At 41.5% G+C, this 14,317-nt stretch overlaps 1 protein-coding gene across 9 annotated transcripts in view; it reads right to left on the bottom strand.

Moving 5' to 3' along the window:
* Positions 1–406: 406 nt before the first annotated feature.
* LOC144213937 (alpha-1,3-mannosyl-glycoprotein 4-beta-N-acetylglucosaminyltransferase C-like) overlaps positions 407–14,317 on the bottom strand; it is a 49,178-nt gene continuing 35,267 nt past the window's right edge. For 5 of the 9 annotated variants that reach the window (XM_077742683.1, XM_077742665.1, XM_077742671.1 and 2 more), the window contains exons 4-7: positions 11,793–11,863; positions 2,562–2,701; positions 2,338–2,485; positions 407–1,852 (exon numbers count right to left, since the gene is read on the bottom strand). In XM_077742683.1, the coding sequence (XP_077598809.1) occupies positions 696–1,852; positions 2,338–2,485; positions 2,562–2,701; positions 11,793–11,856 (1,509 nt within the window). In that variant the 5' untranslated portion in view covers positions 11,857–11,863 and the 3' untranslated portion in view covers positions 407–695. The remainder of the gene's footprint in view (positions 1,853–2,337; positions 2,486–2,561; positions 2,702–11,792; positions 11,864–14,317) is intronic. The other 4 variants (XM_077742706.1, XM_077742697.1, XM_077742707.1 and 1 more) reach the window with 1 other exon arrangement.

The raw sequence follows: 14,317 nt of genomic DNA on the forward strand, positions 1-14,317 counted from the left end.
TAAATACCTTTACCATGAAGTATTACTTTCACTATTTCTCTCCTATAATTTCTTACCCATAATTTTCGATGGTCCTACCTGGTTGTTTAGAACCAAAAGACAACTGTTGCGCTATTTAAAAAAAATATTTTTTGAAAAATGGGTGTTTAACAAATAAAAAAATGGAGTTCACCCACTTGGAGACCATGAAGAAACTCAACCACTCGTCTATTAGGATCCTACAGCCGTTTCTGGCCAGCATAGAAAAAATTAAACTCTCCACGCTGTACGGTTTGGACAAACATAGCGAGAGACTCTTAACATACACACACACACACACTCGCACACCCATAAATCATGCTTCATACGGATTAATAGACTAACTAGTTCAGCAACCGTTGGTCCACCACTTCACAACACTTACTGATGATGGCTAGGGAGGATTTATTGACAATAAAGTGTGAGATTAACAATCTTGTAACCACGATACGATCATTTTGTGCTCGTAATGTCGCTGGACATTATCACTGTAACAACAATCACAAGGACCAGTAGAATGATCCGAGACTCTCAGGTATAAAAACAAACAAACAAAAACATTTAGCAAACCAAATAAATAAATAATCATGTACAAAACGCTTACGTTACAGTGGAAATATGTACATTTATATTAGAAATTGTTGCCTACATTGTACTAAGAGTCTGTGCACGTTGCCTCATTGACTGGGCGGAGGTGTCGTCCATAAACTTATACTTCTGATTATGAGCCACTCCTTCTGACTCGCCGTCACGACGATGCGCACACACTCCAAGTCGAAGCTAATCTTGTGGTCCACGTCGCGGACCTCAATGTTGCCGTTCTTAAACTCTCCCAAGGTGATGTACGAAGAACACTGCTTTCCCTTCTTGGTTCCCACCAGTTTTTCACCGACCTCTAGAGCCCCACGATGTAGGATGTCACTCTGCCTGTCATCAGAACCGGTGGTGATCTTAATTCTGCTGATCTTGGCCGATTTGTTGAAGACCACCACAAAGAAATCCCCTGTGGACGGAGGCTTTCCCCAGAAGTATTCGTCCACGGCGCTGTAGGCCTTGGTGGCGTCGTAGCTTTCAAAGACGTCGATGTTTGTGTAGAGGCGTGCGGGCGGGTTGTCGGGAATGTCTACCGCATCCTCCTCGAAATCATCGTCCTTCAGTTTGTTCTCCACGCCCTTGTATGATGAGTAGTAGCCCATGTGCTGGAAGAGTGAGGGCTTGAAACGAATCACGTCCTTCTGGGCCAGCAAGCCACGGAAGTGGATGAGCAGCCAGTCACAAGGCATCTCCTGGTAGAACATAAGCAGGAAGTGTGCAAGGCGTGGCAGGTCCCGCGCGTGATATAGCTTCCCGATGTACCCCAGCTTGGAGAACTCCAACATCACCCAGTAGGAGCCATCCCGGGAGGCGATCACCTTCTTCAGCGCTGTCAAGAAGTTACGAGAGCAACGCACGTCATCTTCCAGCATCATGTAGAAGTCGGAGAGATTGGTGCAGAAGTTAAGCAAGAAGGCATAGTCCACGTTTTGCTTGGAGCGGAAGCGGACCCGGTCCTCGGGGTCGTTGTAGTTTCTCTTCAGACCCTCCAGGGACGGATAGTACTCCTCAGGGGCCTGGATCACCAGCAGGCGGCCGGCGATGATGTGATGCGAGAACTTGCGACTGATTTCCTGAAGCAGGTTCTCGCACCACAGCAGGTCAAAGTCAGCAAGGTGGACCACCACTAAGATCTCCTTCAGCTCCTCGTAACTAGACTGGTCGAAGATAGACTTGAGAGTCTCTAGAAGGTAGTTCCCTCGCTTCCTCTTCACCGATGACAGCCCAATGGTCAGATACTCTGACAAAGACATAGAAGATCTCATTGTGATCATGTGTATAAATATGGCACTCCACAATGGGTATGGCCAAACACACAGTTTGGGAAAGGCATATATGTAGACTGGTTGGGGAATTCAAGCATTCTGAAGGACTCTGCTGAGAGTGAAGAGCTTGCTAAATCTGAGAATACAATTCTGAAGGCTTTCAAACACTAGCCATTCACCCTACTTCTGCAAAGGAAGTCGTTATGTTGGGAGTAATAACCTTCCTAGAGGCAAGGGAAACTGAAATTCAACTGTAGTGATCTTCATAAGTCCTCGTTTGAGCCATGCTTGTTCTGTTCCCTGGCCTGAAACCTGTTCTCTTCAATGATTCTGCCAATGACCAAACACCCTCGACAACCTGGCTCTCGGACGATTACACAAAACCCTCGGCGATAAGGTTTGCACAGACCTGATTTAAATCCTAATGTAACTTTAAATAAAAATCAAACATCAAACGTACTCTTTCGGTTGAGCGGTGTCCCGGCAAGGTAGCGGTAGGTGATGTTGATGGATCCGGAAAAGTTACTGAGGTCTCGGAAGGGGTGGACGTATCGCTCTGTGCTTGGGGAGTGGCCTGACGTCTCCCTGAGCTGCCGCTTATCTTCTTCCTGGAAAATAAGGTGGCGCATTAGAATCTATTAACTAAACAGTTAATCCTACACACACATTGTTGAAAAAACTAACCAGCACATATCCATCTTCAATGTAGAGGTTGAGGAAGAGGAGGAAAGTGATGAGAAAGCCGAGGAATGGAATGACTGAGCGCTTCCTCAAACACCTCATCTTATCCAGAGACTTCCACAGCAGCCTCATGCTATGCTCACCTGCAAAGAACACATAAAAAAACATACAATTTAGGCAATACAGTCAAGCAGGTTAGCAAAAAATATTGGGTGCCTCATAGTACATCAAGTTCTGATTTTAAATCTAGCCCACTAAGGATTTACCTTATCTCGAGTCCTGAAATACAGTATTTTTTGCATTGGCGTTTTCCCAGCTAATTAGTTGGTTACTTTTCTACTTAGTTCATGTTGAATTGAGTACAGAATCTTTCTGTTAATTTTGGGGGGATTAAATTGATTGCAACTTGTTGACATGGAGTGACCATCGATCACTTTAAATTGTTTGTATAGATTGATGAATCAAGATAATGTACTTACAGTCTAAATATGTGTTAACATAAGATGTCATTTCACATGACACACTATTGCATCAGATTGGGAATCATTGCAGTGCACTCCACTTCCAGCAACACCTGCAGAATAAAAAGCGCTCCATTTCAGAGTTCCCACCACGGTGTTCATTATTCAACAGCTGCCAATATAATCACAATCATAAGTTCTTCTTCTCAATGCTGATCACTGAGCATCTCCTTGGTGTGTATCATTATGATAAAAGAAACAACACAACACAAGGATCACGCTGTTCATGAATTAAAAACTGCTGCAGCGTGGCGGCCATGATGCCCAACTGTTGCCATGCCAACCACCCTATTTTTTCCCCTACCTCGATGCCCAAGTGACTCACGAAACAGTAAGTTCCTTTTATATTGCTGCAAAAGGGAATAGGTATGAATTCCCAGAATGCATTAGGAGTATGTGTGTGTGTGTGTGCATGTGCGCGCGTCTTCATTCTAGTAGCACCAATACCGCCTGCCAAATGGACTTTAAGTGTCATTTAATGGACGCTTCCGACTGGCAGTCACACGGGCTGGGATGTCAGTGCTGCCATTTTCTCGGGATGCTGCACATTTCCAGCAGCAGACTGTTAAGTGTGCATGTGTGTGTGTGTGTGGTTGCAAGAGAGAATGTGTGTATAACCTTGTGTCAAGTGGAGCACATAAAAGCCACAGCGTCACCACTCAGCTGGCTCATTCACAAACCTTAAGGTGTCTACACTTTTGTGTATCCGAGTGTGGGTTGCCCTTCTAGTTCCACAGTGGGTTCATCAGCTCTTTTCTTCATTTGTTAGTTTGTAAGTCATTCTTTGATGGTGCTTTAGGTTTTCACTCAGAGATTGAGTCAGTTGTTTGGGTAGTCAGACTATCTGACACCGTAGATTGTGTAATAGTTAGTTTATTTTGTAGCCTTGCCAAGATACCTTAATTTCAGATTTGCCTTATTAGTCAACTAATTGGTGTGTTCCTTGGTGTGTTGGTTATTTAGTTTCTCAGTAGCTCATTTGTAGACATGGCTGCTTGGATGATTACTTTGATGTTTAGTTGATGAAATAGTTGCTTGGCTGGCCATTCATTTGGTTTATCATTTGATTCTAGGCTGGGTTGTCCAGGCTGACACTCCACATCACTGAAACCGTCACTTTACAGGAAAAGCCATGACATGGGCTGCTTGTTGTTTTGATGTTTTGTAGTATTATCTTTTGAATGGTACATTACATTCATATCAATGTGTTTTTGTCGGTTTTCAAACAGCTATAGAGAGACGCATTTTTTCTTTGCTGTGGGACAGAATGGCCTTGTGTCGCCTGTCTTGTTGTCAAGGTTGTATCGCTTCACTAAAATAGTAAATAGAAAGAATCCTTGCAGGCTGTGTTGTCATTGACACCAGTGTCCAAAAGACACACACACACACACACACACAAAGGTAATCTGCGACAAAGTCCAAGCACGAACACAGTCGCTCATCTTCAAAAGACAACAAAATCAGGTGCCCTTTTCTCTCCCTCCTTTGCCCCCTTGATCGGCAGCAATTACAATTTTTAATTCAAGTTGTCTTGTGGGAACACTTTGAATTGTTTTAAATGTTGGAGAAAGTTTTGAAATTCAAAAGTCTCTCCGACACTTTTCTGATTACATCACATTTACGTTTCAATTCAGGCAATTTTGAAAAGCTTTGTTGGCGCGGCGTGAGGAAACGAGCTTGGCGTTAATACAAACGGGCGGCGACGGCAATTCTCCCGCATTTCATCTTATCTGTTTTCCATTATTTCCCCTGGGGCCTCCTGCACCTCGCAGATACCCGCCTCCGGCGCCAATAATCAATTAAGCGGGTAGATTTGCCGGGCTTCAGCAGTCGTTTTGTGTCAGCACGTCAGCCTTCCATGGATTTCACCTCCTTGATGAGCAATGCCAGCGCTTTTAATTGATAAGAGAAACGCGGCGCAGGCAGGGGAGGAGTAATCAGTGCCTTTCATTACCGAACGGTTGTTTGGTTAATCATTGAAATTGGTCAAAGAGTTGAGCTTCTTACAGGCCGATGCACAAAAGGAAGAAGTCTTTGCGCACTTGGCAGACAAGCAAGCAACACTAATTAGTTTATTGCCAATCTAAAGAATGTCTTGTAGGGTTCAAGTATAAGTCTGGTATTGTCCATTTGGGGTTTAGCTTGGTTTGCAAAAGTACAGTAAGTCTGTGCAAATATAGTTAAGGCATATTAATTCAGAAGCAATGCCCAACACTAATGATCAATAGTTTGTAATCCTGGAATGTCATCATTAGAATGTTATATTAAACATTACAGGAACTGTTCTAAATCAAATATGATGCCATGATTTTTTTCTAAATCCACTCTTGATTTTCGGAGTTCCGCAAAAATCACCAAAAATGAAAAAACGTGAAACACGGGCAAATACTGTGAATAACATTTCTGTAATATTACCGTTTTTTTTGCACAAAATAATCGTGAAAACGCCAAAACCCAGAAAAAAACGTGAAAAACGGGGGAATACTACTTTTCAGTCTAGTCCAAGACAAGAATAATCTAGTCTGACTCATTTTATTGGTAATCTACACCTAATCTGGGTTTTGTAGGGTTTGAATTACGTCAACATTAGTCTAGTTCTAAATTAGCTCAGTGCGGGTCGACGATGGCGCTTGTCAGTTTTCTCAAATTATGAAAGAGCTTAATAAATAATGTCATGTCTCTCTCCAGTCTAGTATGCGTCTGGGTCGTTAGTGTGTGTATACCAAAATGACAAAAATAATAAATGAAAGCACTTGGTAATCTCCCACATGCACTGCAGCATCCAGACGGCGTCGCAGCGGACTTGAACAGATGTATGAATTTTCCCAAACCCCCACTGAGACCTCCATCCCATCGCACATCCTCCCGCGCCATCGCCTCTTTGACAAGACTGTCAGAAATGTGAGGAAGTGGAGCTTTAACATGAGGAAGTGGAGCTTGTCCCAGAGGACGGCAGGCACCAACCCACCGCATTGCCTTCAGGGAGCAAACGAGGCATCAGGCCCACTGGACCAGGAAATAAATAGTTCGCCAACATCCACATGAATCAAATAATCCATGTGAATAGTCATTTTTTCATATGGTTTGGATAAATCAGAATTTATTTTACAATCATAATAGGATTGATTGTTCTCTCTGATGCTTTAAAGAATGGTAATTTCCTGTCAATCATCCCCAGTCAACCAGGAAGCAAACTGCATGCATTTATTAATGTTTTTTCAAGGCTTTTTTTTACCATCTTAAAATAGCTAACACACAAACAAATCATATAAAAACGCCTCAAGAAAACAAACATTAACGTGCAATTTGTTTAGTGTTTGGCCAACGTGATTTGGGAGTTTCTATTCCATTAAGAGAGAATGTACAAAAAGTCCAGGAGCAATCTTTTCTTCAGTCTCAAAAGGGAAAAAAAAGAAAACCACTTAAAAGCACTTTAAAGAGTCAAGGTCATGTCCTGGTCAAAAAAAAAAAATGCCTGCAGGCGGCAGACAACATGACAAAGCTTTATCTCCTCCCTACACGCTAGGCGAGAAATGGTGGACGGCTGGCTTTTCACCAGGAAATGAAAGCTGAAAGACACAATGAGACGCCACACTGACACCCCAAGGGAGTGAATGCCAGCGAGCTCCTACGGGTTATGATAGCTATAAAGGCGGAAATTGGAATGACATGAGAAAGTGGTGTATACGCCTCCAATCTGGATGCCCACTAATAAAAAAGGGGACAAAAATTGTCTCTGTACATTAAGTATGTAAGGTTCTTTTTATTGAAAGTTTCTCCTTTTCTATGTTGCCACAGAATAATTTAAATAATGCAATGTGATGAAAGCTATAGAACAGGAAATGGAAGACTTTACGCTGTACGAAAGTAGGACGTACATCTCTGCCCTGGCTTTTCAGTATATTTTGTGAACCATTATTCTAAAACCTGACATTTCTTGCAGTGCCCCCGTTCAAAAACCCTCAATAAATAAAGGAAAAGGGCAAAAATATAAGATATAAAATATAAGATATTCACCATAGTGAACCTAGGTACTACCCAGTTGAGTAAAGCAATAATAATTATGATTTTCATGATATCTACGAGAAACAAAATACATTTTTCACCAGTCCGGGGCACCAAACAAAAAGTCGAAAATGTAGCAATCACAAGTCTACAAGATGTACAAAGACAAACGATGGATTGGCCTGGGTAGATTGCATCTCAGATTCAAACCCGACACCCTAGAACTGCGAAGCAGAAATTTCACTCACAACTTGACAGGGCCAACCTTTTTCCAGTACATACCATAGAAGCCACAAACCACATTGACCACTGACCACAGTTAAGCAGACTTCATTATACCTAACACCCATGAGACCAATGATGATAATGGCACCGGAGCTACAACTCTGACATGAATGGAACCATGATGACGTACGTGTACGCTACCTTGACTTAGAAGAAGAAGAGAGTGGGAAAGACGAGTAGTGGAGCAGTAAGCAGACGTTCTATGCCATTTCCCAAACGCCGCTGGACTGGTGGCACAATATCCCGAACATCCGCACATGAATCTTTGATGAGATGCGTCGGACGGCCAGTGGCTACTAGACACTTAGTGGACAACCAATGGGCCTGACCGGGCAGACCTCTCGGCCCCCTCACCATCCACATCATCCCTCCCTTTCTAAGCGCCCCCATTCCTTTGTGAATTAAATAAACACACGTTATTAGAGTTATCTGCACGTAGTTTATGTAGGAGCTGTGAAATCTTTACTCTTTCAAAACCCAGGAATGTACTAGGTCGGAGGAAGATTGGGCGAAACAACTAATTATAGCGGTTTCAACAAAACAAGGTGTTTTATTTAGGCCTTTTAAATATAGACGCATTTCATCATTTGGTCGTGCAAGGCCTTTATTTTCCCAGCTGAACAATAAAGTGTGAATTAACAAGGAGGCCTTTAAACATGGCCGTGCACAACTTCGGAAAGCTTGCATCAAGATGACATGATCCTCATTATTATTTTAAAATGAACTTGCAAATGTCGCATCCCGTATAGCTTGGTAGTATCACCTTGTGTTTGGAGGCACGGTGCAAATTTATAGGATACTCCAGCCTGACAGTGACACGATTACACTTTAATTAACAGGAGGTTGTTAATGCTTGCTGACATTCACAGTTAAAACCCTTTGCAACAAGAACAATACTCTGCCAGAGGAAGCCTCTTACTAATCCTTCACAGATAAATTCAGTAATACCTTTTTTAAACACCCAACTCTAGTAAAAAAAATACTTTAATGAAAGCAATCTGTCGTATTTCCACTTGTAGGCTTTCATTAACCCAAGGGGCGCAAATAAGGAAAACACTCAAATACTGCTAGAACCCAAATACCTTTGCGGGTTAAAGTGTTTAAGCAAATAGGAACAGAAAGTATATTAAGGATTTATTCACTACTGTGAAAACTCAGTGTTTGAGTGGTAGAGCATTGAGGCCATCAGCCTTCCTTTTCGCAATTAAAGGGCAGACCACGGATCTATTTGGGATAGGATGTTTTGGCAGATTCTATATTTTTTAAATTAGCTGAAGGAATTCATTAAAATACTCAAGTGTAAACAACTATCTGTCAAAAAAATCAACACAATTTGTTCACAGACTTATTGCATGGCCCAATGGAAAAGCCGATTGAAGCCATTCCGAATGGGAAGAAAACAATAAGAAGTCGCAAGATATTCACTTAAAACCTGTGACAGCATAGACTACATCACCGAAGAAATGTAAAAATGGACAAAAAAAATGCTGCACTCACAAAAAGTTTGTTTTACCAAGCCAAAGGAAAGAGCAAAAGACATTAGAGTTTAGGTCGCTCATTGGAGACGTTCTCCACTTCAGATAAGATATAAATTAGAGTAAAGGGCAGACTTGAAGAATGTATTGAAACGCTAAATGTCCTTTTCACAGTTTAGCGCCTTATAGACAATCGCCGGAGGCTAACGCCATACATCACATTGATATTCACTACCTCATCATAACAGCACAGTGCTAACTATAAGGGCTTAAATGCCACACTGAATTAAGGCAGTTTTAAAAATATGTATATATTTAGTACATGTTTTACACACACAATACATCCTGTGGGTGATGACAGAATTTGGTTGCTCAAGGTACTATGGTTGTACTTGATGCTAGTGAAGTAAAATGCCAAATTTGTGCTGCTTTTAGATGCCATTTCAGGTCAAAAGGCAGCAAGGAGAATGATGAGAGTCTACACAGCTTTCCTGCTGCCAAGAAGAGAAGAAAAAGAGTGGGAAGATGCCTGCGGACAGATTCAACTTCCCAATGATTCACAGCTGTCATACACACTCAACACTGAATTTAGGAGAGCCAATTCACTTACATTGCATCTTTTAGGAGGTTGGAAGAAACCCATCCAGACACGGATAGAGCAGACAAACTCTGTATAGTGTTTTTGTGAGCTATCCACTCACTCCTTCACCGTGCCACCAGTTTAATACATGATACCCTTTATTTAACACATTTTAATATAGAGCAGGACCACAAAATGTTTGATTAAACAGTATCTTACCATGATGATCTGCAAATAAACCCTAACTCAAACCACTTGTTTATATTGTGCGGGATTTCAGAGCACCGCCATAGAAATTATTTTTGTGTTGTCTAAATATTTATGGACCTAACTCCTATGTCAGCCAGTGACAGAGTGTAGGGGGCTAAAATGCTATTCAGACTTCTACAAGGTGCTGCTGACTGTCCATGCTGAAACTAAAGCAAGGTGCGAAAACATTCTAGGGGACACGGTGTGAAAGGACGCCGAATGACATCAGCGCATTCTCCCGGAACATTACGCGCCGAGAGTCACGTAGGCGGGCAAGTGAGCCTCTTAGAGCTGCTACGGTGCCGATTTGCTCATATTTTTGTGGGGTCCCCGAATGCAGGGAAAAGAGGCTTAGCGTCTTGACTCTTTCGGCAAAGCTACAATGATGGCCGGATGCCCGACAATGACTCACACACGGAAAATCGGCATAACGGAGGCCGTCATTAGCCCGCAAATCCCGTCGGATCACACAGAAGAGTAACAAGGAGGACTGCGCTGAGACATTCATTGAAGGATTTGCCTGTCAGATCCAATGTGTGACTCTTAAGTCCAATGCCGTCATAGTGTAAGCGGCCAATATAGAATATTAACTTGACTGTTTAGACAATTGTGCCCTGCAGAGCTTTGCCTGTCAATCAGAACCATTACATTATGTACTACAGTACAACAGATTGAATACGGGTGTGGTTATGTATAATTTGGAGGTGGTGATTAAATAATTCAACATTAACGTGAACATGTATCACACTAGATACATAAATAAAAGATCATATTTTTCAGACTGCAAGTCATACATGAGTATAAGTTGCACAAGTCAAAGAATATACAATGAAGAGGAAAAATATATACGTACAAGTCACACTAGAGTATAAATGAGTAAAAATAGTGAGGAGTTCTACTTCATTTTAGTTGCATTATACACTGACAAGCAGGAAGGTGAAAGAATGGTAGGCACGTCAGCCTCACACTTCTTAGATCGAGGGTTCAGTTCCTGGTGGGCATGTGGGTTTTCTTCGGGTACTCCGTTTCCTCCCACGGCTCAAAAACTTGCATGGAAGGCTCGTTAAACAATCGAAATAGTCTCCACGTATATGTGTGAACATGCATTGTTATGTCTTATTGTGCCCTGTGATTGGCTGGCCACTGATTGGCTTAAACAAAGTGTTTGCCGTAAACAGCCCACAGTTGGCTGGGATAGGCTCCAGCACTCCCGCGACCCTTGGTAAGCGGTCTGGAAATAAATTGCTATAGCGTGATAAGCTTTTCGTTGATAAGCAATTTCTTTGACTTGATTTATTTTAACATGCAATGCAGCAACTTTTAATTCAAGGTGACTTGTAGTTTGCTTTTCAAAAAAAATGTTGAAATAACATTCAGCAAGCTGCTGTGGGTTATTATAAGCTCTTTTTCCCTGCATTAAACATTGATGAGCTGTTTTTATTTTAATTTCCACCCGCCAGCACATCACACTGCAATTGGAGTGCCCATGTTTACAAATGGCAAGCTTGCTGGACATACTTGCCTCTTAAAAAAAGTCCCATTAGAAGCACTGTGGAGGCATTAAAATTTGTATGAACTGCACATTCTGTTTTGCACCACAAATAGACTACACTTGGTGCAGAATATTGAAGCCTTTTGACAGGAACAGAAGTAGCAACCATTTAAACGAAAAGCAGTAATGTACAAATTACATTTACTAACGTACAATTTGTAAATATAGATCCAACTTGACTAACGCCAATAGTTAAACATTTAGAAAGAAAATAAATGAAAAAACTTCTATTATGGGAGAAGCGAATGGGTCAAAAAAGTACTAAAATAAATCTATTGTCACAAAAACTAAGTGAACTATTTTTTTGTGAAAATCTGACTCCATAAAAAGTCTACTGCTGAAGAAAAAAACTTGTCCTGTTAAAGAAATGGAATGGAATAGTCTTTCACACAAAACATGATCGTTTTTCATTTCAGGCTCCTGTCAGCTGGTTTTCGCAAAAAAAGTTGGGCCAGTCAATACAACAGAACGAGAACAAAACGATTCAGAAATGTCTAGTTCTGCATTTTCTTTTTGGCTTGCCTGGTTTTGCAAGAGCAAGAGAGAGAAAGCGAAAAAAAATCGTACCTGGGCACGAATGAAGATTTTTTGTTAGTTTCCCAGTGCACCTCAGGCAGCCCAATCTTCGCATTACGCGTCTTCAGTAGATAGAGTTGGAGGCAAGGGTTTGAAAAGAGAAAAAAAGAATTAAAGAAAGGCAGTGCTCGTCTATCTTGTAAGAATCCAGTAAAAGCTGGTGTGCATTATTAATGGCAGCAGAGTGGAGGAGAGGTGCACGCATTCCAAATCCTCAGACAATTACAATGGACAGCACAGCAAAGCTCACACAGAGCTCTTTGCCCCAGGTGCACCACATACTACAGGGGAGCATCACAGGTTGTCCACCCATATGAAGTGTAGGCTTGAGTGATATTTTCTCTTTTCTATTTCAATGATTTCCGAGCAGGTTAAAGTTATTTTTTTGGATAAACAATCATGAGTACATGTGAAAGAGAGCAAATTTGATAAATTCATCAAATTCTCAGGCCAAAAGTGGATTTTAGGATTCAGTTTAGGACATAAAGGCAAAGGGATGGGTAATATTTTAATTTAAATTGCATGAGACAGGTGTGTTGCATTGGAATCCATCTGTCCATCATGTTTGACAATTGTGACAAGGCTGGCGACTTAGACTGCTAATGTTAGCTTTTTGCAACTGCTGATTTCTTGTCATTTGTTATCTGTAGTATACCAGCATGCTTTTTAAAGCCTCACTTTTGAGTCATTGCAGCTGACATTTACAGACGTTCAACAATGTGGCCTATGGGGGTTATGTTCCAAACAGAAAGGTCTCGTGTTGGACTCCCACAAGATGCTTTGGGATCTGCAAAGGCTTTTTGTTCAATATTTGCAATGGTTTTGTGTGGCAGAAAAGAATTGAGGCATTCTTAAAGGTGAACACAAGAAAAGGTCACCTAGTTACAAAGTATTCGTCCTATTTTTCCAAAGGCCTGCTGTTGCCCAAGTTATAACAATCCTGTCTCCACTTCTCTCTGATGTGAGTACATAAAAATAAATTACAAGTGCAGTTGGTAATTTTAGTGCCATCACCGGGTAAAACTGAATTATTTACTAACACATCGTAAAAGGGGTAAAATAGAAATCAATTGCATTTTTACTGAATTAAATGGTTCTGTAGTTAGAGTGAATTACAACACAATTGGAGTGATGTGGAGTGAAGTGAATATCATTATAATTATAGTGAAATTCATTCATTCATCTTCCGTGCCGTACAACTTAGCTGACTGCACCCCAGAATGGTCGCCAGTCAGCAATTTACTGGCATTCCTTCCAAAACGACTCATTCCAACTCCAGTGCAATTCATTCTAAATAAAACATACACCTAGTAATTCATTCTAATCAAAAATTGATGATTGAATGAACTTGTGCTGCAATAAAAGAGAATATAAAACTGTTACAAAATCACTTCCAAAGATTAACATTTACCCTGGTTGAGATACAATACATTTCCATTGTGATATGCCTCAATACTATTATTCTAATTCAATAATCTCCTGTTTATTTTTCTTGTCTAAGTAGTTGTAGTTGCCTCTAATTTTGTCTCTGGTAATTTGAGGGCAATACACCCAGGAAAAAAATCCCCATCTTGTATGTTGCCTGCCAATCAAACTTTTAATCAAAAGTATGTGAACGTCGCCAAGGACTTGTGCTTCACATTGGAGTAAACCTAGGAGGAATTCTCAAATCAGTGGCTTTGTCATTGGCCTTGTCTTCGTGTCGCTGTGTTGTGGTTGAATCGTTGTGCCTGTAAGGGAGCTCTGAGGCTGAGGCTTGTCCTGACGGATCAACGGGATTTCATGTCTGGCTGCCGGAAGATTGTCAGCTCCAATTCCCCCAGGGAATTACCGGCGCGACAAGACACGGAGCGTCGGACTGAGCCCGGAACTGACTTCTTCAATGTGCTCGGTGGAGAAAAAAACTGACGGCATGGAAATGTCACAGTATCGATGTAAAAGTGGGATAGTTGCACTGAGAAATGTACAATGTGATACCACACTCTTCATGACATTGATTCGCTGCAATCGGGATAAAACTCCTGCATTAAAGTGATATTTGGACTGAAATCTTATTACGTTAAGTGCAATACAGGTATGGTAGATACATGAACTTTCGGTTGAGTTCAGGTTGTGAGGCCAAAAGTGACATGAAACAGATTAAACTTGAAAAGAGTGTGGATGATGAAGGTGTCATTCTGACCGAGGAGGTGCCGTGTCCAAAGGTGTGACAGTTGGCCAAAAGAAAAGAGTGTTGAAGTCACGCATGGTCTGTTCAGACAGATGGCAACCGCTAATGAGAGTGTGGCGAGGCAGAAGGATGAGGGGGTGCTACAGCCTACCCCTTTCACACCTCATCAACGACAGTAAAAAAAATCTTTTCATTTCTAAAAACATTGTTTTCAAAACAAGGGCTATGTATAACAGTCCGATTAAAGGAACCTTTGTTTAAAGGTTATGCCGTAATGGGAGGATGAAGGGTGACGGCTAACACCTATAACTCAAAGCTTCTGGCCCATCGTGTGGAAAGCAATAGT

Source organism: Stigmatopora nigra, chromosome 2 (assembly GCF_051989575.1).
Source record: "Stigmatopora nigra isolate UIUO_SnigA chromosome 2, RoL_Snig_1.1, whole genome shotgun sequence".
In the NCBI taxonomy this organism is placed as follows: domain Eukaryota; kingdom Metazoa; phylum Chordata; class Actinopteri; order Syngnathiformes; family Syngnathidae; genus Stigmatopora; species Stigmatopora nigra.